At 41.0% G+C, this 27,757-nt stretch overlaps 1 protein-coding gene across 1 annotated transcript in view; it reads right to left on the bottom strand.

Moving 5' to 3' along the window:
- PRKN (parkin RBR E3 ubiquitin protein ligase) overlaps positions 1 to 27,757 on the bottom strand; it is a 785,743-nt gene that overhangs the window by 381,265 nt on the left and 376,721 nt on the right. Inside the window, exon 5 of the mRNA XM_014068674.2 lies at positions 13,772 to 13,855. Within this exon, the coding sequence (XP_013924149.2) occupies positions 13,772 to 13,855 (84 nt within the window). The remainder of the gene's footprint in view (positions 1 to 13,771; positions 13,856 to 27,757) is intronic.

The raw sequence follows: 27,757 nt of genomic DNA, 5'->3' as shown, positions 1-27,757 counted from the left end.
TAATAATATCTATGACTCTCTGGTCAGATTTCTGAACATATCCCTGCTGTTTATCTTGGTGAATTGGTTGATGTGGTGGTGAAGAGTTATGTAACATGCCTACAAATACTGGGACACAGATCTACTGATGACCTGAGTATTTGCTTCACCTTGTAGCTGGGTCAGAAAGTTTAAACTTTTCGCAAATATCTTCAACATTTGGTAAATAATTTTGATTTTGTGGATCCCAGAGAGGGCATTGGTAGTCTTTAAGAAATGCTACTCTAGGGGGCCTGATTGGACCATGTGATGGACATGTGGGCTAGGCAGGGACTTGAACTTTCTTTTGGGTGGGGAAGACCTGGAAACTTTCAGATTCGGGTTTTCCTAGATGTGCCAATATGCCATCTCTAATAAAATGGAACTTTGAGGAAACTCAAGCCTCAGAGTCTTTTTTCATTGGGGGTGTTACTTGGAACTCTGGCATATGTTTTGGGAAATATTTCTCTTAAAATGCAACCATTCTATGCCACATAAAATGCAATCATTCTAATTTATGCCAATTTTTATGGAGTTTTGAACTGTATTACAGTAATAAAAAATACTAGATTTTATTATCTAATGTGATTTGCCTTTCCTTAGATTTGACATGTATTTTCCATTATGAGTAGTTCTTTAAAATGAGTGTCTTTGTGGCTTATCTCTGTCACAACTTGGCTGAAGCTTCTTGGATAACAAGCGAAATGTCTTCCAAGAAAAACCAGAAAGTTCAGTTTCCTCTTGAAAAAGCACATTTGGGACAATGATGACCTGGATGACTGAGAATCTTCATAGACATACAGTATTAAATATGTCTAATTTGATGAAATGAAGGACTGGGGTGACATGATAGTACTGTTCCAATATTGAAGGTGCTGCGACAAAGAAGAGGAGGTCAACCTATTCCACAAACACTGAAGGCATAACATGTAGCACGGAATGGAAACTAATCAAGGAGAGAACCAAACCAACTTATAACTAAGGAGAAATTATCAGTGGAATGACTTGCGTCCAGAAGTTGTGGGTGCTCCAACACTGGAGGTTTTTAAGAAGAGACTGAACAACAATTTGTCTGAAATGATATAGGGTCTCCTGCTTGAATAAGTGGTTGGACTAGAAGACCTCCAAGGACTCTTCCAGCTCTGTTATTCTGTTATATTTGTTTTATATTCCTACTTAATTTTTTTCACAGTTCTGCTCACTAAATAGCATAATAAACTACCATGAATAGTTTAGTTGTTAAGGCTTAGTGTAAGACTGATTTGTTACTTAGTGTAAGTAACTGATTTGAGTACAGCCTCACCATTCAGAATAAAGGAGCATCAAAAGTGATGCTTCTTCTTTTCCTCTGTAACAAAGCTTTTTGTACTTTGACATTAGAAAAATGCATCGAATAGAAATGTTTGCATAAAGTATTGATGGTTACTTGAAAAATTAATATGCCAGCAAACCACTAAAAGTAAAAAAGAAATCAAAATGTCTATTTCAAATTTGATTAGAGTTGTACAAAACATGATACTTTTTTTTAATGAAAGGTGCATTTATTCATTTATTGCAATAACCTGTCTTTTTTTCTTTTTGCTAGAGTGGAGGTGAATTTTATTTCTGCCAAAGTTTTGTTTTATTAGAAGGTACCATAATGCATTTTCCTTTTAATTTTCTTAAATATGGTCAGAAATATTTAGTAAGAGGCAATACATGCATACTCAGACACAAACATACACAAAAGTATCAGCATGCCTTTACATCAATCCAGAAGTGATGTAAACTGTGATGCTAACCATTCCTTCCCATCAGGGGTGGGTTCCGGCAGTCACCACTGCCGGTTCACTTGTGGCCTCTTCACGTACTAACTTGCTTGATGCTCGCAGTGCAATAAAAATTGTTCTGCGCATGTACAGAAGCAAAAAACAAGATGATGGTGCCTATGGCACCACCCAAAGAACCAGTTTCGGGGCATGGCAGGCCTGGGTCAGTGCCGGTTCCAGTGACCTGGGCCGCCAAACCACTACTGGTTTAGCCGAACCGGTAGGAACCCACCACTGCTTCCCATACAACTTAGAATATTATAATTATTCAATGGAAGTCTGAGTGTTATGCAAACTTAATCTACAGCTAAGGTAGGAGGCAACCAAATTACCTTCAAGATATTTTGGACTATAATTTATTGAATTCCTTCTCATGAACCATAGTGACTGGAGCTGATAACAGTCAAATGCCAAAACATCAATAGCTAATGAATTAATCGGGATAGAGCTCTTCATTTATGTCCTGCTTTGGGTTAAAGGACAACTGAAGAATGTTGAGATAGGCCTTGGGATATTCCACCCTGGCATCTCTTATTTTTCGCTTTATAGTACAGCTTTACAGTTATAAGGATGATAGTTTACATGAACAAACTTTACATGCCTTAGAAAACTCAGAGGTAATCTTGAATGCAGAAGCAGTTGAATAAACATCAGCTCAATCCTGAGAAAAATGAGGGGGTGAGAAAGAAATTAAAGACAGCTCTCCTTTGATTCTCTTTGGTATAAGAGGAAGTAGAAGGAAATGTTGATAGTCTTTCAAGATTCTACAATAAAATCCCAGTAGTCTTTGCAGTGTGTTTTGTGACCTGCCTTACCTTAAAAAGCTTACACACAAGACCCTTTTCAATGCTCTCCTTGTTATGACTGACTTTAGCTTACACAAAGCTACTTTTCTCCCACTCCATGCTGCCAGCAAAATGGAGACGTCCTAATTCTATTTCAGAAATAGAATCAGGTGGAACTCTAAAGTAGAGGGAACAGTTTATACGTTGTTGAAAACGTATCTACAGAAAAGTACTATGAGACTATTCTTAAAATATATTATACTGTTCTGTTTAAAAATGGCTCTGACAATTTACATTAGTGAGTGTATTATTGGTATAATTCAACTTCAAATAAAGAACTTCACTTTGTAAATAAGGTCCGCTGCTTAGGTTTTCAAGAGAATTTTCTTGCTGCAGATAAGCTCATTGTTATATAGTGACTCATGCTATCAACTTATTTTATAATTACATGGGAAATTTTCTCCATCATACTTTTTTTTACAATCCTCTTGTAAAAACAAAATCTCTTGTTTTCAAGCTTTTGACTTTACTGATGGGGGTAACAATATTTGAATAGCAGAGCTATTTTTCTTTAAAAAAAGATCCCTTTCGAAACCTGAAAGGCAAGAATCATTCACTTCTTAAAAGTGCACTCTAATATGAAAATTCAGTAAACAGAGGTCATTGGCAAACAAAAACATTTCCTGAGCATTCATCTAGTATACAGCAAGAATACATTTCCAGTAAAATTCAGATACAGAATAAAAATAAAAACTCCAATACTATATTTCTAACTCACTAGTTAAGAAAAGAAACAGAATAACAGAGTTGCAAGAGACCTCAGAGGCCTTCTAATCCAACCCCCTGCTCCTGATAGCAGTGTTCCAATATTTGAGGGGCTGCCACAGAGAGGAGGGGGTCAAGCTATTTTCCAAAGCACCTGAAGGCCAGACAAGGAATAATGAATGGAAACTGGCCAAAGAGAGATTCAACTTAGAAATAAGGAGGAACTTTCTGACTGTGAGAACAATCAACCAATGGAACAGAAGTTGCCTTTGGAAGTTGTGGGAGCTTCATCACTTGAAACTTTCAAGAAGAGATTTGACTGCCATTTTTCAAAAATGGTGTAGGGTCTCCTGCTTGAGTGGAGGGGGGTGTTGGCTAGATGACCTGTAAGGTCCCTTCCAACTCTGTTAATCTATTAAAGCAGGAGACTCAACATTTCAACAAATTGTTGTCCAATCTCTTCATAAAAATCTCCAGTGTTGGAGCACTCACAACTTCTGGAGACAAATTGTTCCATTTATCAATTGTTCTGTCAGGAACAGCTACAACTGGTAAGCTCTCAAACTTCCTATGTAAGCTGATGACAAGAGAGATTTAGCATCCTTGTCCTTCTTTGGCAATGGGCTAGTTTTTTCACCTGGACTGGGAAAAGAAAGTACATTGTGTCATAATTCACAGAAATGCCTCCTTTATCAGTTTGACATATTTTCATGTCTGATGCAGAACAGGCATCCTTAACCCGAGACCTCAAAAACTATATACAAAATATGTACCTTGCAGCTGCCCTGTGTTTCTATGCTGAAATGAAGGGGAAAAACCAGCCTCCTCCAGATCCAGTATATAAATGGCCATGCTGTTTGGAATAGATGGGTGAGCCCACCTGCCACATTTCTAATTAATTATTAAACATCTAAATTTCAAAGACATTCAATGATATACAAAAAGAATGGCCAAGTCAGCAATAGAATAAATACACAAAAAGCAAAACAAACAAAACCCCACCCAAGCATGATTTTTTAAAATAATTATAATAGCATTCACTCCTTGATAATCGTGAACAGACATCAAATTTCAGGATAATAATAGACACAGCCATGTTTGTATAAGCTTCTAAAAGATCATGAGAATAGAGGCAGATTCATGAAATGTGCATTGCAGTAGACAGGTCATGAAGTAACCAGGATATGAGTGATTGTCTGAAGGACCCCCCACTATAGGGAAGGGTGCAATTGGTACACCAGATGGAACTTTGCAAATATCTTAAAGGCCACAGCTGTCACTTGCTCTTTAAGTAGGAAATGTGAATCCAACATGACTCATACTCCTGACTGGGGAAGTGGAACCCCAATCCAGAAGCAAAGATGGAAAGACAGTTTCAATAACCACAGCCACTCAAACTTGGTCAGATTGAGTCAGAGCTGATTCCACCCTCACCCATACAGCCTCCAAGGATTGGGACAAGACTTTGATAGGCTTGGTTGATTGTCAGGGGGGACTAAGGGATGGGGGGGCTCAAATCTCTTAATTCAATACCTGGAAGTTATGCAATCATGGATGAGAAGGAAAATTGAGGTGGAATTTGCAATCTCTTCTCTTCTTAGAAAAGCACAGTTTCTTTCATTCATTCATTCATTTTTCAAACTAGAAACTTTCACATTTTGCATACCCAATTTGTTCCTGATATCTGAAGTATGTTAAATATTCAGTTTGATTAAACAGGTTGTTAGCTACCTTTATGAGCAAGGACGATTAAATGGTATGAAATGTTCTGCCTTCCATAACATGCAACACTTTAGGCATCATGTTCCACTATGATCAACACTACTGTCTATCACGTTAGAATCACAGGCTATTTCAGTTTTTGTAAGAATATTTATATTTGAAGATAAATGCATTCTGCAACAAATATGAGTTAGTTTTTCTTGGGCCAATGCATTATGACACCAAAAACTCCCAGACTAATTATTCACATGCTGTATGTTAAATGCTAGAAGATTAGTTGCAGATTGACAGGACATGCTCCCAAAACTCTAAAATCATAAATTACAGATCATTGGTATAACAAACTGGATAACAAACCTTACAGAGTCTAATATTTTTTTGTCCCAGTATAAAATTTTAAGCCACCACAAATCACCTAAAGAAATGTTGAGGTAAAATAAAGTGGGAAACACCCCAATGCACTTCCAGGCATCTTCTCAAGCTCCACAGCCAGGGATATCAATGGCCTCAATAACACTGTAACAGTAAGGATGTTGTTTTTCCTTATTTATTATTCTTATACTCTTGCTGACCAGCTTTTTTACAGATTTTCCTGAAAACATTGTTAACAGAACAGATATCCTAGTTTTGACATTCTGCACATATCAAACCAATTCTTAGCCATACTTCTATGTGTGCATTTCAGCAGCCAAGAAAATAAGAAGACAGATTCTGTTTTCTAGCTATTTTCCACTCCTCACTAACCACTGAACCATATCCCCTAACATTCCAAGGTCTTGTGATTACAGAACAGGCAATCACTTTGAGCTCAGAGATTTCAAATTAACACATGGAGTGAGGAATGTTGCTGGCCTTACCTCTTACTTGTACTGTAAGGCAAGAGGCCTATCTGATCCTCATCCCATCTTGATATCAAATGTACAGTCAAATTCATTAAGGGGTATAGTATTAATGTGTAATATCATTTGAGATGTTGTCCAGTTGCAGCCTGGATCTTTAATAGGAATATTAACTCAGAACCTACTATGGTGGAGAAGCAGCATATTTCCTTCTGCTAGTAGCACAAAAAGTCCTGTGCATAAGTGCCTCGTTGCAACAAAATTCATGTATGTCTTCATTCTCCTTCACATGTATGTCTTCATTCTCCTTCACATCGAAAACTAAACAATTGCATGGACAAAGCTCTAACAGATCATATCAGTTGTTCTAGCACAGTAAGATGATTTTTTCTGAATGAGAGAGGGGAGGAAGTTGTAGGTGACTTTTCTAGCAGTTGCTGCTGTGGTCCCCAACTTTTGATTTTTGCTTCAGCACCAGTTCTGGTTCATTTGGGATGAAATAAAAACAACAAAACGTGGCTATTAAGTGCTATTAGACCATTATTAGAGGAAAAACCTTCTCCATTATATAAAAGGATTCCTTTTTAAAGGAGTAGGGACTTTGTGTAGGGACTTCTTCAGTCAGAAACACTTGGGAAATTCTGGGATTAATACTTAAGTAATTCCAATGTACCTAGTTAAACAATAACAAGATCAAGAATGTGTTTGGATAATAATATGATTCACATGTGTCTTGATATCCAGAGTGTAACATTTCCTCACTTATCTGAACCCCATGTCTAATATTTTACTCCTGCAAGTGGATAAATCTCTTAGCTAGATTTATTCTCTGGTGCATCCCAGTGAGTTGATGAGTCCCCTGCGGTTGAATTACTTCAGAGTGATTCTCAGGAAGGGCATGGTTCTGTCTTTTTGCTCACCTTCTCAAAGACTTGATTCTGTTAGACTCTCAATGATCCTTTCATGCCGTTCACAACTTGGCTAAGGAAAAGAGACTGCTTAATTGCCTGGTGCTTAAAAATGAAATAGCAAACCTTCACTTGCTTCACAATCACTCACTTCACAAACCCTAAGACATTGCTCTTTACATGACAATGCCTTTAATAATAATTTTCCATTACAAGCTTTAGAGTTTTAAAATTAGAGCAGGTATATTTTCCCCCAGTGAGAAATATTCTTGCCAACATGAAAGAGTAAGAAAAAATATATTCATGAAGTTCTGGTAGAAATAAAACTGTAGAAAATTTACTTTGGAAGATACATGTATTTTAGCTATAAGATACATCACTGTACCCATAATTGCCAAAGGGGGAAAACTAGTTTGATTCTACTTAAGTTCTTACAGTCTTGTAGCACAAATCATATCTCGGTCCAAAATCATGCCTACTTATAAATATATTCTATTAATTTAGAACACACATGCAAAGGACTGAATGCTTAATCAAATTTACATATTGTTTCACATTAGGTGTTGTATTTGTGAGTTCATAGAGTCATATTCAGTAAAACAAGCCATTTTATTTTAAAAGTATTAACTTTCCTGCAAAGCCATGCTGCTTTGAGTCTGATCAACACTGGATTAAAAATGAGAAGAACCATCCTCCAGCTTTTCCATATGGATGCATTAATACTTTGCACATGTGTAGGCATGTCTTGCCTCACACTGCATGGTATGTAGTCATGCCATTAGATGTAAAGGAAAGTAAAAATAGTAATGGCATTTAGACTTATATACCGCTTCCCAGTGCTTTACAGCCCTCTTTAAGTGGTTTACAGAGTCAGCATATTGCCCCCAACAATCTGGGTCTTCATTTTATTGACCTTGAAAGGCTGAGTCAACTTTAAACCAGTGAGATTTGAACTGCCAAATTGCTGCCAATCAGTAGTCAGCAGAATTAGCCTTCAATACTGCATTCTAACCACTGCACATGTAAGCAGAAAGCGAGGAATACGTATGTAAAAAGAATAATACTTATGTCTCTAATTAAATATATACTCCTTTTAATGGCATGTCAGTATAATTCACTAGGTTTTTGCACTTTCCAGTTCAATGCAGTACACCATTGCTTCAACAATAGTGTGTTCATTTAACTGCCTTAATTTCAGGGTAGTATCTTATTGTTTTGTGAATTCCAGATCTGAGCATCTGGTATCATTTTCCCATCGTTTTAGAGATTCTATATAAAGAAAAGCAAGGACACAGCTCAGGTTTCATAGAATCTAAAACAAAGAACCAGTCTCTGCAGTTGTTATACAATGCAATACATGACTCAGACTGATGTCCAGCTAGTGGCTCATGCTTTTAAAGCTTTATAAGTGTAAAGATGAGTGTTGGGACAACAGCTGATGGCTATTACCAGGAGTCAAAGGGATGCAGAACTCTTTCCAATTGGTTGTCTCTCTGTCAAAGTGTTCACTGGTAGGACTTAAGTCTTTAAAAAAAAAGATGACAGACAAGTGATTCCAGGATACAGAAATCGATTTAAGTACAGCAAGAAAAATGATCAACCAGTGACATGCAGTCAGGGGAGGCAGGGCCTCACCACTATCATGATGAAAAGAAAAAGAAAATTAAAAGGAAAAAGGCAGAGGTAGTTGCTGCCAGAGTCACAGTGGATGACTCTGGTTAGTGCTTAACTGCAGGGGGAGGCGAGAGAATCACGGGCCTCCTTTATTCTAGCTTTATGATTACTTGAGCAGAGTTAAGCAAGGGTTAAAAGGCGAAAAATTCCTTATGCAAAGGAGGCACGTGATTCTCTCGCCTCCTCCTGCAGAGGGCACTTTTTTTAGAGGCTTTTTTAAAACAGTTAAGCAGAGTCATTCACGTGGTGACTCTAGCAGCAACTATCCTAGCCTGGCTACACCAGCTCTTGCCTTTTTCTTTTTGCATTTTCATCGTGGTGGACAAGAGGAGTTGAAATCCTCTGACTGACACAGCTGGAAAAGGTATGTGGGTCGGAGGGAGGGGGCAGGGGGGAGGAATTGTAATTTGTTTTATTATAAGTAATTTGTGTGTGTGTGTGTGTGTGTGTGTGTGTGTGTGTGTTTTACCCGCCTCTGCTGGCGCGCGGGCTGCACTTTTTATTTTTTAAAGCCATGCCACCTTGGCCCGCCATAGAGCAAAACATGTCCTGGTTTATGGCTGGGAGGCACGCCGGCACTTTAAAGTGCATGCTGCCTCGGCCCGCCATAGAGCAAAACATGTCCTGGTTTATGGCCAGGAGGCACGCTGGCACTTTAAAGTGCATGCCGCCCCCCAGGGCCCAGCCATACTCATGAGCGCGGCTTGGGACGGCGAGCTCTCTGGTGGTGGTGGTGCTGGTGGTGGCAGCAGCAGCAGCGACGGCAAGAGCCCCGCCGCCCAGCCGGATTCACCAAAAGCGGCACCAGCAGCAACAAGACATGCTCAGGGAAGGGAAACCCAGAGCCGGCTGCCTGGATTTGTGCTCCAGCCGCTGCCGCCGCTTCTGCTACTGCTGCAGCCACTAGAGACTCCTTCCACTCTGCCGCATGCATGGGATGGGGAATGAGCATGCGAAAGGAGGAAAAGGAAAGGGCGACGGCTTCAGGACCCAGCGACCCGCGGGAGCACTGGAGGAACAGGCCAGAGGTTGGGGTGGAAAAGATTTCTTCGCCTCCGTCTCACCCTCCAGCAGCTTAAAGGGGCAGGACCTGGTTACCAGGCAGCCGGCGCTGCGGTGGCAACCACGTTACCACGGGCTTTGTTACAGACACACCTGGGTTCGACCCGAGAAGCGCCGCCTCCAAAGGGCTGTCACCTGAGGCCGCTTTGCCTCATTTTCTCTGCCCCGCCAGGTTGCGGGAAAATGAGCAGCTCGATTCTCCGCTCTCATTTTTCTCAGCCTCCGCGATATTGGTGTATGTGTGTGTGGGGGGGTTAAACCATCGCCTTGTGCCAGAATTGATAGGAAATAAAAGGCTGAATTGTTTTTAGCCTACTTACCTCCCCAATATGCAAAAGATCACTTGGAGTTAAGTAAGACCTTTAAATGATATTTTAGACATATTTTTTTTTAGACATTTTATTAAGATTTATAGGCCGCCCTTCTCCCTGAGGGGACTCAGGGCGGCTTACAATCACATTATTTGCTTCAAAACGCTTAAGAAATTTGGTTTCCCTTCCCTTTCAAGGAAGGCTTGGCGTTTAACTAGTTCTAATCCATCTCAGTAACAGATGATATTTCTTCAGGCAACTGGCAAACTATGATTTAGGTTTAAGGATTGGATTCTGAAACGTTTTGCTAAGATGGCATATCTGCCAAATCAAGGAACAAAATCATGCCCCTTCCCCCAAACAATTTTGTCCTGTTTAGTTTTGTTCTGTTCTTGGTTATTTTCTGTGAGTTTGTATTTTATCCCTCGAATAAAAAAAAAATGGAAAAAATATGTGAAGTTACTTAGACTGATATACTAATGGTAACACATCTTGTTTACACATCATGATCAGTTCTACTATGGATTTATAGATCACAATTGGTGTTTATACAATAGGTTAAGCCAAAAACAAATCATAGATTAGTTGATTGAGCCAAACCAATATGTCCCTTGATTTATACTTTATAACAAAATGAAGCCCCTTTGCCTTAGTACATGTTCATACATCTTATTCAGCCCTAGGCAAATGAAAGATTATTTCACTACTTGATATATGGAAAAGAGGAAGTCGCCATGAAGTTTCAACACACATTAACTTGCTGTCAGGAATCTTTCCAATATCCCACAAAGAAGACATAATTTTTTGTTAATTTATTTAAGCAAACAGTTGAAGTTCACGTGTTTTGGAATAGATTCTTCTACATATAGCTCACATTTCTTAATTTAGCTGATGATACTTCTGTTAACATTAACCCATTGTAAAAATAACAGCAATTGAATGTTTTACCACAATCAACACATTACATGACTGGAGTAAAGTTAGCGGCAGGGCAGCTTTTGCCTCTTGAAAGCAGGCAAAAGCCGCCCTGCTGCCCTGGCGCTATGTCCGAAATAGAGGCGGGACGCCTCTATGTTGGACAGGGCATCCCGCCTCTATGTCGGGCATAGCGCCGGGGCGGCAGAGCAGCTTTTGCCCACTTGCCTCACCAGCCATAAACCTCACCACACATCACTGTGATCAACCAATCAGTTTGCCACGAATTGCAGCCTTGCATAGTGCTCCTACAATTCTATACCAAACCAATGTCAGAACATTGAATCTTTTTAAAAAAAAATGTTTAATTTAAAACAAACACAATCCTTCTTTACATGCTGTAGAAAGTGTATCAGTCGGTTACAAAAAGATTTTTGTGCATCTCTTCCACAGTCAACAAACATACTTCATATTAACTCAAGAATTTTAACAAATATTTAAACATGTCACCATCATCATATCTCCATTTTCATTTGACTATAATTATTTAAATGTCCTTCATCATAAAATACACCAAAGTTTAATACATAACCACATTGAACATTGAATCTTGAGACACATACCGTGTTTCCCTGAAAATACGACCTACTCAGAAAATAAGTTCTAGCTTAATTTTACATGTGCACCCAATATAAATCCTACCCCCAAAAATAAGCCCTAATTAAGACCTACCCAGTCCAGGGAGGGGTGGGTGGAGCTGCCCTACTGCTCGCCTTTGCATAGTTGCAGCGAGGCCTCCCACACACCTCAGCCCATTTCTTCTGTGGCCGATAACAGAGCTCCGCATCGATCGGTTGCAGAAGCTCTGAAGAAAGCTTGTTTTTCGTGCCCGCCAAAGAAGTTCCTGAAGGCCACTGATGGCAAAAAGGAGGCCAGGGGTGGCACGTGCAAATGAGGTGAGTCAGTGGACAACCCCTCCCCCGAAAATAAGACCTGGTTCCTTTTTTGGTGGTGAAAAAATATAAGACAGGGTCTTATTTTCAGGAAAACACTGTTAGTTCCACCTTTTGTGGAACCTTGTAAAGAGAGAGAAACATGTTGCCTTCTTTTTGTCTAAAAGTAAAGCATCTGTGGGACAAGAGGGTCCAAATTGGATGGATGGAGCATTGCAATGCAAATCCAACTCCTTCTGTACATGCATTGACTACAATGCATGTATGTGAGGGCAGAGCTTGCTTTGTGATGTTCCATACCCCATCTTGCAGATTTGGAACTCAACCCCAACCCTTCCTAGATGCCACTGCCAAAAGGCATTTCAAAAACTTTAACAGGATAAGAATCAAGATGAAGATTTAAACTGCTATGATGAACCTTTCGAAAACTCATAGACTTAGTTACACTCACACCCACATCCTCTTACTAAGTTCATATAGAGTGAAAATGTCTAGAGTAATGTTCATATTAAAACATTACACTATTACATGCTTTGTTGATGCTGACTTATAGTGCTCTTATAAACCTATCATTAGTAAGTGACTTATAGCTTTGCATTATCTAGAAACTCAGGCATTGTGGCTTACTCAATAAAACAAAAGTAAAACAAACCATTGTAAAGCGTGGGATATGGACTTAGTTATAAAATGGATAAAATAGGTTCCACATACATTGCATAGCAAGAAATATACATGTGTTTCTGAATGGCTGATATTAATTCAAATTGCAAGGGGTTTTTTGTGCTGCACTAAAAAGAAAATTGGGGGGAAAATGCTTTAGGAAAAAACATGATAGCATCTGTAATGGTTAAATCTATACAATTTAATGGGAAAGCCAAATCCTAAAGTCAAGCTCTAATCACATTTTCTATTTTAAGGTTGCAATCTAAATATTTACTAGTGTCCTCATTGACATTTTACATTACTGCACAAGCAGATTTTATAAAGTATACTACCATTATAGCAAAATCCTAAGGGATAAAAGTATCACATGCTCAGGAGATTATAGCAATTGGATTCTGGTTATCAGAACATTGTAAGGTTATTCCCAGGACAGAGAAATATCCAGATGAATTTGTACTTCTAATCATAGATTAGATTTGGGATTACATGCCATAATCAAGGATTATCTTGAGCAGGTTTTCCTCCAAGAAAACCTGAAAAGCTATGAGGAAAGATGCTGGCAAATTAACCAGCCTTATCCACAATATCAGCTAGGATTCAGACTATGTCCTGGAAGAGAGTAAAGGAGAAAAGTATTTAACCCTCAATCACAGACTGGATGCTGTTTTTATATTGTGTTAAAATACTACACATTTTATCAACCATGATGATTTAAAATTGGTTTTCCAAAAAATTTCAAATTGGAAATTGATTTTTCATTTACTTTAATAATGAATGTAAAATGTAAAATAATCAATAAATGAAAAAAAAAAAAGTACTACAATATGTTTCTCTTAATCCGGGGTTCCCAACCAGGGGTGCAAGACGATTTTCCAGGGAGTGCAAAAACCTGGGTTTAGACGTTTCAAAATTATAGTGTATATGCATAATTGTATGCATATAATTATTTACTTTTGTAAGGGGAGGGAGAATATATCAGAACCGTTATAAGGGTGCGGGGTATAGAAAAGGTTGGGAACCCCTGCCTTAATCAGTAACCATTGTGGTAAAACAGATACATGCTTGAGTCCTTCAGATTCATGATAATTTTTGATGGTCACTATAAGTTAATGAAAGGCAGTCTGATGTCGTGGTTAAGGGTTCAGGCTAGAAAACAGAAATCTAGTCTTAGGACCAAACGTGGCTGCATAACCTTGGGTCAATTACTTTCTTTCAGCCCTAGGAAAATGGCAATGACAAATCATTTCTGAAAAGCCTTGCCAAGAAAACTGCAGGGACTTTTCCAGGCCATGTCTGAAAATTGGACATGACTGAATGAAAGAAAGAAAAAATATTAATAGTCTCTTACCGCTATTTCTCCACTGCAGTTTTGGTAATGACAAATACCATTGATGCTGTTTGGAATCAAAACATCTTCCCAGGAAGATGGATCCTTTGAAAAAGAGAAATGGAGAATAAAATCAAAACTCAGAGGTAAAAAAAATAATTGATTTTTCTTTTAGAACTTACTTAAAAGGCAGAAAGAAATTAAAAGGACAAACCAGATGCTTTACCAAAGTAATACAAAAGAAAAAATAAGAAAATGTATAGCAGGAATAAATAGGCTAATTTATATCTGTCTGATCAGGAGAAAGTATATTCAATCACCAGTGCAGTCAAGGTTTTCTATTGTTCTACAATTAAAAAAAATGTTTTTTCATTGTAATGTTCTACATTCTACAACATATACACTATATTGCCAAAAGTATTCGCTCACCCATCCAAATAATCAGAATCAGGTGTTCCAATCACTTCCATGGCCACAGGTGGATAAAATCAAGTACCTAGGCATGCAGACTGTTTTTACAAACATTTGTGAAAGAATGGGTTGCTCTCCGGAGCTCAGTGAATTCCAGCGTGGAACTGTGATAGGATGCCACCTGTGCAACACATCCAGTCATGAAATTTCCTCGCTCCTAAATATTCCACAGTCAACTGTCAGCTGTATTATAAGAACGTGGAAGTGTTTGGGAACGACAGCAACTCAACCACGAAGTGGTAGGCCACGTAAACCCATCCAACATCAGTGTGTGACCTCACAAATGCGCTTCTGGAAGAATGGTCACAAATTCCCATAAACACACTCCTGAATCTTGTGGACAGCCTTCCCAGAAGAGTTGAAGGTTTTATAGCTGCGAAGGGTGGAGTGATGTCATATTGAACCCTATGGATTAGGAATGGGATGTCACTTACAGCATGCGCGAGAACGGGAATGGCCGCCGAGCTCTAACGCTCCGGCTACCGAAAAGAAACAGCGGAAAATTCCAGGCGACGAGGACCCCGAATATGACAACAGAGGGGTCCTCGCAAACGATCAGCTGTCAGGCTTCCAGGGAAGGTAACTTTCTAAGGAGGGGGCTACCTTCGGGTGGCCCCGGGACGGCGTTACCTCCCTCGGTGACTTTTCTTCCGATCAGCTGGGCGGCGGCGGTGGCGGCGTTGCGCGAGCGGCGGCGGCTTCGGCCCCGCTGCCTCAGGAGGCTGCCCCGCTGCCTTGGGAGGCTGGATCCGGACTTTGAAGTGCCTGTTTGGTTTGGAGGTTTATTTTTCTACCCTCACCGTAATCCTGGTGCCTGGCATTACGGCCCTATTGACGGCTCCCTCTTGAACAGCTGGGTGGCGGTGGTGGCGGCGTTGCATGAGCGGCGGTGGCTTTGGCCCCGCTGTCCCAAGAGGCTGCCCCGCTACCCTGGGGAGCTTGATCCGTGCCCTGATCAAAGGGTAAGGAGCTGCATGGAAGTGCCTGCTCGGTCTGGAGGACTTGGTCTTTATCCCCACCACAATTCTACTGTTTTGTATTGCGGCCCTGTTGACTGCTCTTTCTCCCCTTGGTACGACATCTCCTTTGGGTTCTACTGCTGCTTTCACTGGGCCTTGCAACGTTTTATTTACCATCTACCTTCCTGGATTGTGATCCCAGGTCTGCAACAACAAACTTTTTATTGTGTTGGGTACCATCTGCTGCTGTTGCTGCCTCAGGAGTGCCACGTCAGGCAAAACCGTCTACCAGACCATCTTGTATTGGACACCATTACCCCGGAAAGGCAGCATATGTGGTCCTCTGGCCCCCTCCAGTGGCCATTACTGGCGCTTCCTCTAGTTCTAGGCTGGTTTCATCATTTTTTCCACCTCTACCGCCTTCTTAATTACCACCTACACACTCCACTTACAATTATAGCCATAATTACATCTGCCGGGCCTCTGCACATACGAACTAACTGCATCCAGCTGGTTAATATTATCTTTTATCGTCCAAGGGAAACCATCTTAACTGCCCAGACTTTGCCTTTACTGACACTATTGATAAATCGGACTTTAACAGCTTTAACAATTTCTTCTAATCGCCTGGACTTTTTGGGACCTTCCCAAATACATAAGAGGGGACGAAGGCTACTCCCCCTTCTATATATACTCTTTTATAAGATCTACGGACGCTGCGCAAACTTTTAAATGGTATGCTGAGTGCATGGGATTGAATGTGTGAATTGGATGATCCCACTTTTTATTACCCTATGACTCTTGTATTTTATGTGTTTTAATTATCACGTGGGGACTGCTTGAGTGTATAAATGAGTGTGCTTGATTCGGAGGACCTGCCGGGAGTTGCGGGGGCTATGGGGGTGGCTGAGGGGGCTAAAGACACGGGAGAGGGTCGGGGTATTGCGGTCGTGACAGGGAGGGGCAGATACGGCGGGGACTCTAGGGCAGGCCATTACCGGGGAAGGAGGGTTCGCTACATCACAGAGATCCCTCCTTCCGGCCCTAGGAGTCCCACTCCAAGACCAGATGGTGTAAGTAATCAGGACCCTGGTCTCAGGCTGTTGTCGCTAAATGCCAGGTCTGTTGTACATAAAGCACCTCTCGTCCGGGACTTAATTTTAGACGAGAGGGCAGACCTGGCATGTATTACTGAGACCTGGCTGGGCCCAGAGGGAGGAGTCCCCCTTGTAGAACTGTGCCCAGAAGGATTTCAGGTGCTGCATCAGCCGAGAGCCCAGGGAAGGGGTGGGGGTGTGGCCGCTGTTATCCGGGAGTCGTTAGTTCCTCGTAGGGTCCCTGCTCCGGAGATTGTCGGGTGTGAGTCTTTGCTGTTAAAGTTGGACCTCAAGGGTCAAGTGGGTTTGCTGCTAACGTACCTGCCTCCCAACAGCGTTGCAGCAGCCCTCCCCTCGCTCCTCGAGTCAGTAGCCGAGCTGGCAGTTGAGTTCCCTAGGCTGATGGTCCTGGGGGACTTTAATCTGCCGACGCTCGGTGAAAACTCTGATGGGGCGCAGGAGTTCATGGCTTCCATGACAGCCATGGGCTTGACTCAAGTAATTCGAGGCCCAACCCATTCGGCGGGACACATGCTTGACCTTGTATTTCTCTCGGAGCAGTGGATGTGTGATCTTGGTCTGAGGGGGAGTGACATCGTACCCCTGTCGTGGTCAGACCATTGCCTACTGAGGCTCGACTTCCGGAGGCCAAACCCCCACTGTAGGGAGGAGGAACCGACCAGGTGGTTCCGCCCCAGGCGTCTTATGGAGCCAGTAAGGTTCCAGACAGAGCTTGGGGTTATTCCTGATACTCTCACCCACAGTCCGGTAGAGACTCTGGCTGCTGCGTGGCACTCGGCAGCGTCAGAGGCCCTCGACCGGATTGCGCCACTGCGGCCCCTCCGAGGCAGCGGATCCCGGAGACCACCTTGGTTCACCGAGGAGCTCCGGGAGATGAAGCGCCGGAGGAGATGCCTAGAGCACCGTTGGAGGTCCGATAAGTCCGCATCGAACCGAGCAATGGTAACCACCTGCACCAGGGAATATACTAGGGCACTTAGGGCAGCTAAAAGATCACATATAGCCTCCCTGGTTGCGTCCGCTGAGTCCCGTCCAGCCGCCCTGTTTAGGATAACCCGCTCCCTGTTGAACAAAAGGGAGGCGGGGGAACCCTTGCAGGGCAGAGCTGAAGAATATGCCCAATTCTTAGCGGACAAAATTGCTCGGTTTCGGACGGACTTGGACTCCACACCTGCAGTTCCAGCCGAGACTCAGAGGGACCAAGTTCAACAGCTCTGGGTTGAGTTTCAGGAGGTTACCCCCGGGGATGTGGACAAGGCCATGAGAGCTGTGAGTTCCTCCACCTGTGCTTTGGATCCGTGTCCCTCATGGCTGGTTTCTAACTGCAGTGAGGTGACACGAGGCTGGATCCAGGCGGTAGTAACCGCCTCCCTTCGGGAGGGGAACTTCCCCGCCGCACTGAAGGCGGCGGTGGTGAGACCCCTCCTGAAGAAGTCATCCCTTGATCCAGCTGTCCTTAATAACTACCGCCCGGTCTCCAACCTCCCCTTTCTGGGGAAGGTTGTTGAGAAGGTGGTGGCCTTCCAGCTCCAACGGTCCTTGGAGGAAGCAGACTATCTAGACCCCTTCCAGTCAGGCTTCAGACCCGGTTACAGCACTGAAACCGCCTTGGTCGCATTGATGGATGATCTCTGGAGAGCCAGAGATGAAGGACATCCCTCCATCCTGGTCCTCCTTGACCTCTCAGCGGCTTTCGATACCATCGACCATGGTATCCTTCTGCGAAGACTGCGGGAGGTGGGAGTGGGAGGCACCGTGTTACGGTGGTTCTCCTCCTACCTCTCGGACAGGTCGCAGTCGGTGTTAGTAGGAGGGCAGAGATCGTCCCCAAGGCCCCTAAAATATGGGGTGCCGCAGGGTTCGGTCTTATCCCCCCTACTATTTAACATTTACATGAAACCGCTGGGAGAGATCATCCGTAGGCACGGGATTAGATACCATCAATATGCGGACGATACTCAATTGTATCTGTCCGCCCCGTGCCAAATCAATGAAGCGGTTGACGTAATGGACCGGGGACTCGAAGCCGTCATGGACTGGATGAGGATTAACAAGCTTGTGCTCAACCCAGAAAAGACCGAGTGGCTGTTGTGTTTTCCTCCCAAAAATTCGGCCATTAATCCAACACTCAGGCTGGGGGGTCAAATTCTACACCCCTCAGAGAGGGTTCGCAACTTGGGAGTCCTCCTGGATCCACAGCTGTCATTCGACCATCATATAGCAGCTGTGACCAGGGGGGCATTCGCCCAGGTACGCCTGGTGCGCCAGTTGCGACCCTACCTGAACCGGGAGGCTCTCACAACAGTCACTCGGGCCCTCGTGATCTCTAGGCTGGAATACTGCAATGTGCTCTACATGGGGCTGCCCTTGAGGAACATCCGGCGACTTCAGCTAGTACAGAACGCAGCCGCGCGAGTGATCGCGGGTGCACCCCGATTCACCCGCATTACACCTATCCTCCGCGAGCTGCGCTGGCTACCTGTCGATCTCCGGATGCGCTTCAAGGTGCTATTGACCACCCATAAAGCCCTACATGGCAGTGGATCTGGATACTTGAGAGACCGCCTTCTGCCAATTACCTCCCTACGGCCTATAAGATCTCATAGGTTGGGCCTCCTCCGCATCCCATCGGCCAGCCAATGTCGGCTGGCAACCACAAGGAGGAGGGCCTTCTCAGTAGCGGCCCCGACCCTTTGGAACGAACTCCCCGTAGAGATCCGTACCCTCACCACCGTCCAGGCCTTCCGCACAGCCTTGAAGAACTGGCTCGCCCGTCAGGCCTGGGGATAAGGACCATTACCCCGCCCGAATGTTGTATGCATGTTGCGTATTATTTTATTATGTGTTGTCGTCTTAGTACTGTATTGTATTGTATTCCCCTCTCCCTGGTTTCTGTGAGCCGCCCTGAGTCCCCTCAGGGAAAAGGGCGGCCTACAAATAAAATCAATTCCAATTCCAATTCCAAGTTCATATGCGAGTAAAGGCAGGTGAGCAAATACTTTTGTCTGTCTGTCTGTCTGTCTGTCTGTCTGTCTGTCTGTAGCTCTACCTAGATCTAGATATATAGATATATAGATATATAGAGATGTGCACTCTTCTCCCAACTATGATTTCTTGTATGCAATTTGGACCTCAGATATATTGTAAAACTAATGCTAGAGTATTTTGTGAATTATATTCTCATGTATAATACAATGGATTTCCCATTTGTGTTTCACATCTTATTGTCTGAAAAGAAACTTGTCATGAATTTCTTCAACAGCATTTACCTTAGTTGCAAATATAATGAATGTAGAACATACGGCAAAGTGTACATTAAATGTATTATACCCATAAACAAAACAACAGAAATGTAAAATGAAAACATGTTCCTGTCAAAATAGCTCCTAAGGTTATACATCATATTCACTGGTGCAGCACATGCCATTATCATATACTTAGTCAGTGGTAAAAGATAACAACTGGCTTTTGATTCTTTTCCAAGCACAATCTAATATCTAGATTTGACCTTAGATGCTAAATGTCGGATTCAATATATATATATATATATATATATATATATATATATATATATATATATATATATATATATATATATATATATATATATATATATATATATATATATATATATATATATATATATATATATATATATATATATATATATATATTTCTTCCCATTGAAAACAACCCTATTTTTTTTATTAAGTTCATCACCATCATATTGTCCATATACTCTGTCTTTGCAAGTACCTTGCAGCTGTTTAAAAACTCCATCTATTAGTCTACCCATTTATGCTTCTAATCTATCCAGTTACAATTATTGAATTTTGGAGTCATCTTGCTACCAGTGTGGAAATTAAACATTAATAATTACTCTATTTTTTTTAAATGAAGCTGTATTAAGACCTGTATTTATAAATTTGTCACTTTAGACATAAACCCTATTATCTTGCACTGTCCCATATGAACACAATAAATACAAAATACAAACACATTTGAATACTATCAACTTGATCAAAACAAAGATTAAAGTGCTTATTTGTGCTAAGGTTGAATATCAAAATAGATAACACATATCTATACTTCGCCTTTGTGTCCTGATCAGTGTACACTTGAGGACCTCATGGCAGTCTGACAGAATGCAATTAATGTTGCTAGTTTCTGGGCAAGATCTGTTTAACTTAATCTTGTATTTTATATTTTAAATTTTATATCATATGCCTTATTTTAATTGTGATGCTTCTGAATAAAAATCAAAATACAGTAATATGAAAGCTAAGCATTTCAATTATTGTGAGCAAAGTCAATTGATCTGTAATCAGCCAATCAACTATATTTTTGAAAGCTACAGTGAAGTAAACTATAAAAACTAGTTTACCATAATCAAAAAAGGGGGAAAAATAACCCTGCAAGATTATAAAACCACTACTGCTGTAATATCATTAGCCTTTTTGTTGGGGTGTATTAAGAGTTCAAATTGAGAACAAAAGCAGATTAGTCCATCCAAACTGAACTGGTATTGGTGCCAATTGAGCTGGTACAAGGAATTGAACTGGTACAAGCAAATTGAATTGAATGTAACCCCAAACAATACCTATCTAAATACATTGAAATTGGTGTTATTGACATTGTTGGCTGAATCTGTATTGAGTTTGAACAGGCATCAGATTTCTGTGAAATTTTGATCAATATACATATTTTACATAGGTCCATCAATGCATATTTAATTGACAGAGATTTATTATTATTACTCATAACTTTCTTCCACAATGTATTTGGTATAAACATGAACTTTCAATCAAATAATCAAAACTGAATTACAGTGCAAGACCAAATATAATAAAAGACAGCATATAACAGTATGAGAAGAATTTTTAAAATTGCAAGAAAACTCTAAAGCAACTAGCAACTAGTAATTAATAGCAGAAGGGAGGAAACAAACAGTTTCTAACAGCTATGGCTATTGATAAGAATTATGCAACTTTTTTAGAGGTTTTTGAGGAGTGGTGATCCAGCTTCCTGATAACAATGTTAATTAGTGTTATTAACAATTGGAATATGTGGCAAGGGTTCCTTTACATTGAGAGACAGGGAGCTCACTAATGAGTAACAGTAGATAAAACACTGAACTCCAAAGATGTAGAAAATATCAAAGAGTTTATTGTTCCCAGACTCTTAAGCATTCCGGTTCAAGGGTTGAAAACAAGCACAGGAACGTCAGCAATCCAATCCAGTCCAACTGAAAAATAAATTCTCAAAATAATTTCTAACAAAGGGGAGATGGGACAGGCAGATAATGAGGCACATTATCTTCTTTTGTTCCAGCAGACTCAAAGGGCATCCTAGCTTCAGCAAACAGGTAATTCCTTACTTGAGAAGACTCTGTTCTCTTCCTTTCCTCACCTAAGGAATTCCAATAGAGGAACCAACTCTATTTAATGCCTGACAATGAATCCTAACCAGGTAGCACAGACAGATGGGGCAGTCTGTTTATGCTAACCTTGATGAGGGTAATTTCATGCTCTTTCTCTACAAGCTTCTCTTTGTCTTCATATTCTAGTATCTGCTGTCTTTCTCTACCTCCTTCCCTAAATTCCCCAGCTGTTCTTTTGGCAGAACAGCTTAACCAGTCCTGATCCTGCAGGCACTTACAGTAATAAGCCATGGCTTATTTATGAGCGTTTTCCCTTCACCACAAAGTATGAGCAGTATGTGCAACTTGCAGGATTCTTCTATCCAAGTGTTATTTTGTACTCAGGAGAGGGTAAAACTACAGATTGAACATTACAATTCAGAGTTTAAAATATATATTTTTAACTTCAAAGACTGTCCGAAATTCAACCACAACTTTAAAGGAGACCTTTTGGCCGTGACTGGGAAACACAAGCAATTGCAAACCATGGTCTCCACTGTTATAGCAATATTGGATGAGTTTGGTAACAGCTCTCCTGAGGCCTGCTTGCCCTTAACATAACCCCAGATTCAGGATCACTAAACTTAAGAGAGTCACTTCAACGCAACCCCATGGTTGTAGTGACTCAAAAAACAAATGCTGTACTATCAAGCTTTTTTTACTGCTAGTAAAAGAAACGCCTAAAAATTATTTTATAAACATCAAAAAAGAACAAAAAATCACTCATAATTTGAACAACCGAAGAAGTACTTAGGAAAATGCTAAATTAATCAAGTGGAATAACTAAATTACATTTCTGACCCTTGAGATCATGGAAAAGGTCAACAGCAGAGATCAAGATGAAAAGTCATATGTCTGGCAGATAATTCAAACATGTAGATGGCTTGAAAAAGCTATCAATGCTTATATTCTTCCGCTGATATTCTCTGCTGATGAACACTGCTGACAATCAGTAAAATACATCTTTGAGCAGAGGTGGGTTGTTGGTTTGGCCGAACCAGTAGTAGCGGCAGTGGGAGGCTCTGACCACCCGCTCAGACACTTCTGCGCATGCACAAAAGCGTAGTAAAAATATTAGCAACCCATCTCTGTCTTTGAGCCTACTAATATTAGGAATGAGACAGAAAATATTAAAAGAAACAACAAATAAGCCAATTGTGGAAGACACATTCATTCAAAACATATTTTTAAAGTGAACAATTGTGATAATTGTACAAAATGAAAACCTATCTAGATTTTCTCCAGCATAGTTTCCACCCCCTACATTTTGATTGGTAATATTTATAAATATATGTTTATTCAGTGTTCCAAATATCCTTCAATGTTTCAGCAGCAAAAGCTGAGCTAAAATTTTAATTAGGAAAGGAGAAAGACCACAGTTGGGGGGGGAAAATTGTTGGAAGCAAAATCCTGTAATACTTACATAGCCAAGGTTGCTATCTTGATCTATTTCCATACTTGCATATTACACTTTTACGCCCATACAATTCTTAATTGAAAGGTTCTGTTTATTGTAAATATTTCCATAAAATTGTAATTAACTATCGTTATGGTTCTTGCTTCCAACAAATTTTATTTTTTCCCCAACTGTGGCCTTTCTCCATTCCTACTGGCTAATGAATCCATTTCTCTTTTAAATATGACTTTAAACATTTTTAAGGCTATAACCATTCTAAAAAGGAAAATTGTTTTTTGGTTTGTGAGATAATACAGTCTATTAAAAATTCAAAACAGTGCAGAGACGGAATGCAAATTATCCAGGAGTGTTGGGACCAGTGATAGCTTATGAGGAGGGGAAATGTTGAAAAGTTCATGGGACATGGACCAGATAACTGCCCCCCCTTGGTAGTGGCCCCACTCCATACTTGCATGGAGATTTAAGGTGGTTTTACCCTTCTTGAGTTTTAAAAACAAGTGAAATCAGTATCATTCCAATGTGTGTTTTGCTCTGGCTGTCTAAAAAAGGCCATAACAGATATCGTTGATCATGTTATTGCTTGTTTGTTTTTATTGTTTACTTTTATACCATTTATGCTTTGCTGTGAATTGCTAAGAGTCTTTTTGGACTAGGGCAATGATGGCAAATCTTTTTGGCACTGAGTGCCAAAAAGGTAAGGTGACCAGACGTCCCAATTTTGGCGGGATAGTCACGATTTTTAATAATTTGTCCCGTGTCCCGTCGTGTATTGAAACAGTCCCAATTTTCCAAAAGAAAGAAAATCAATTTTAAAAAAGGATGCCGTTAAAAAAAAAGTTTTTATTTCTCTAAAGTGTCGTTCCCGATGTGGCCTTTAGAGGGCAGTTGTTTCCCTCCCTCCCCTTTTGCGCGTGCGCACGCCGACGTGCACCATTTTTCTGCAGGGAGAGCGATGGTAAGGAGGAGGCTAGGTCCTGGGCCAAGCAGCTCAGCCGTCGGAAGTTTTTTTCCCCCCGCTTCTTTTGGGCACCGCTCTTCTGCAGCCATGCTGTGCAAGCCGCTGTCAATCTGGTCTGGGTGAGCCGAGGGGAGGCAGGCGGGGATCCGGTTGGGAGAGGCTGGTGATGGGGTGGCTTTTGAAAGGGTTGGGAGGCGTGGGGGAAGGCAATCGGGGGTAGGCTGCTTTGCAACTGCCAACAAAGTCTCATCCCCCCCCCCGCTCTTGCCTTTCCTTCTGCTTGCTCCATCCCAGCGGAGGCTGAGCCCGCCTCTAATTTGGACCTCCTGCATTCCCCCCCAAATGGAGCACCCCATTTCAAGCAATGAGGGGTGCCAAGCAGGGCAGGGTTGCAAACACCCCCTTTCCCCCAAGGCTGTAGGCGAAAGCTGCTCTCCAGCATCCTGTCCCGTCCCTGCCTTCCCACACCCAGAGCCATCTCTGTGGAGGTCCTTTTTGGCTTTAACGCGAAGCCTTGAGGGGGGAACAGGGCGCGCCCAGGCACCTCTGCCCCTGAATCAGGAATGCTGGAGAAGCGGACGCAGATCGCTGGCTTTTTAAATCAACTTTTTGGAAGGAGGATGGGGGGACGGATGGGGCGAGTACTAAAGGCATCCCGGCTGAAATCACTAAAAAAAAAGCCATTTAAAAAAAATCCCACTTTTAAGGCGGTGAGCAGATCTAATGCTCCTTCCAACTCCCCACAACAAAGAAAGGGAGGGGGGGAAGAAAATTAGGGAAGAAAGGAAAGAAGGAAGGAAAGGAAAGAAAGAGGGAAGGAAACAAGGAAGGAAGGAAAAGAAGGAAGGAAAGGAGGAAGGAAGAAAGGAAGGAAGGAAAGGAGGAAGGAAGGAAAGAAGGGAAAAAAAGAGTGGCTGGCCTCATTTCATCCAAGCAGGTTTTCATGCCCAAAATGGGACTAGAAATTCCTGATTTCTTGTCTGGTGCCTGAACCACTAATGAAAAGAAGGACTAGGAGAGACATGATAGCAGTGTTTCATTATCTCAGGGGTTGCCACAAAGAAGAGGGAGTCAAACTATTCAAGGTACGTGAGGGTAGAACAAGAAGCAATGGGTGGAAACTAATCAAGGAGAGAAGTTGTGAATGTTCCAACACTGGAAGTTTTTTAAAAGATGTTAGATAACCATTTGTCTGAAAAGGTGTAGGGTTTCCTTCCTAAGCAGGGGGTTGGACTAGAAGATCTCCAAGGTGCCTTCCAACTCTGTTATTCTATTCTAACATATACTGTTTTAAAGAAGCACAGAGGGAACAATCCTCCAGGCTTTAGTGACCATCACTAAGTGTTGTAGCTTATGATTCTTGATGAATGTATTCTATTTTATTTTTCTTTATGTACACTGAGAGCATATTCGCCAAAGACAAATCCCTTGTGTGTTTAGGAGTTTAACTTCTCTCTCTTGAAAATGTAAGCTACCATAAGGCATTATAATGCAAGCTAGCCTTAGCTTTCAAACACTTCATTTAGTGACCAAAGTTGCAATGGCATTGAAAAAAGTGACTGATGACCATTTTTCACACTTAGCGACCATTTTCACACTTAGCGACCGTTGCAGCTTCCTCATGGTCACGTGATCAAAATTTTGATGTTTGGCAACAGTTACAATTTATATTTGTAAATTGTAGTTATGTTGAAATAAAAAAATATTACAATACTATTTTTGCGTTGTATGAAAATTTTTGTTGCTCCGTATAAATTTTTTAATCAAGCTCCCCCCCCCCGGTCAAAGGTGTCCCCTCTTTACCAATCTGAAAATCAGGTCACCTTACAAAAAGGGAGTGTGTGCGTGCATGCACATGTGTCTGATACCTGGAAGAGGAGCTTTCCAGGGGGCATGCACACACTAGAAAATGAACTTACAGTCTCCGGCGCACACATGCACCCGGCCAGCTAGTCTTCCAGTTACTGGCACGCATATGAGTGCGATGATCAGCTGGCTAGCGTACATGCTCACATTGGAAAACAGAAGGCCAGCTCTTCCAGTTTCCAGCACTGCTGCACACATGAAGGTTAGCATGCGCCCCAGAAACCTGAAATAGAAATAGGCGATGCCAGGAGACATGGCTCCGCATCCCACTTCAGGCACACGTGTCATAGGTTCACTATCATGGGACTAGGGTAATTAAAATAGTACTTTAAATAAAATAAATAATGCTTTAAATATTTTTTATTAAAAAAATAGATCACCGTTGTATATCAGGCAAGAAAATGAGTAGAAAGTCTCATATAAAAAACAATTTCCAAATTACATGAAATAATTCAATTTTACTCTATTTTAGTTAGAAAAATCTGAGTAAGGACAATAAGGACATTTGGTAAGGACTAGAAATTATGTCCTATGAAGATATGGATGGAACTAATTATGTTTAGCCTTGAGAAAAGATAACTGGATGGGAAAATTTGATAACATCCTTTGCAGAAGATAATCAAGCCTCTTTTTTATTGTCACAAAGACAGGACATTGAATAATGAAAGTTATAGGAAGGAAGATTCCAGTTTAGTGTTAGAAAAAATGCTCTAAGAATAATAATAGCAATTTGACAATGGAGCCAAGTTCTCAAAAATAAACATGTTAGGCTTTCTTCACTGCATGCCTTCAATGGGATACTGAAAAATGATCAGTTGAGTATAGTTTCATTTTGATTCTTGTCCTAAGGAACAAGAGACAGGACATTGTTTTTGAAACTCTATAATTTCATGCTGTTTTTGATTTGATGTAAACCATTATCTTTGTGTTCTCGTTGGAGTTTTTCATTGTGGAAATGTATAAAGAGTATGCAAAAACTAGATTGGAGTGTTGCCTGATGCAGCAGGAATCTTTTTATTGAGGAATCTATAACTAGAGTATTAAAATGTCAAGATTAATATGTATATGTAACACGGGCAAATGTGTTGCCTAAATGGATACCACAGATATTATGTTAGTCTCCTTTTTCCAAAACCGAGACTCCCCATATATGAATTATTAATATTTTTGCCTATTTCTAAATCAGTGCTAAATATAGTAATTACAAATTCAGAAATAGTATATCCTTTTGCAGGCAGCAAATTCAGATTCCAAGTGATATGGTTTGTGTTTCTATCTTTTTAACAAGAATTCTCTGAATTACTATTACTGTTTTAAATTCCCTTTCACTAAGAATTTAACTACCACAGAAATTGGGCTTTTAGCTATTGGGTTAAAGTCAACCAACGATTGCGTGCTATGAGATCTCATTTCAATGCCAAGCATGCAAATATATTTGAATTGCAAGAGTTATTATCAGGTACAGCTTTATTTCTATCATTTTTCTTTACATCTTAACACCTGCTAATCCAACTAATCTACATACATTCAATAAGGCAAGGTTTATGTAATGAGATCAGATCAAGTAAAATAAGAATTACTGGACACAATCAACATAAATATCATTTGCTTTTAAATATTTTCTTGAATCTCGTGATAAATCTGGATCTACAAAACCAATCCTACAATGTCACCAATTCATTCGTAATAGCAGGGGCAGGGACAAAGTGTCCTTATATGTACTATTCCACCCATCTGTGTCCTGGCAGGAAATATAATGGCATGAAATGTGCTATTCTCTCTGTTGATCTTGATCCTGC

The sequence above is a fragment of the Thamnophis sirtalis genome, unplaced genomic scaffold (assembly GCF_051295495.1).
Source record: "Thamnophis sirtalis isolate CommonGarterSnake01/CBP01778 unplaced genomic scaffold, rThaSir2_p1.2 scaffold_6, whole genome shotgun sequence".
NCBI lineage: Eukaryota > Metazoa > Chordata > Lepidosauria > Squamata > Natricidae > Thamnophis > Thamnophis sirtalis.
This window is presented reverse-complemented; position numbering and strand designations above follow the sequence as displayed.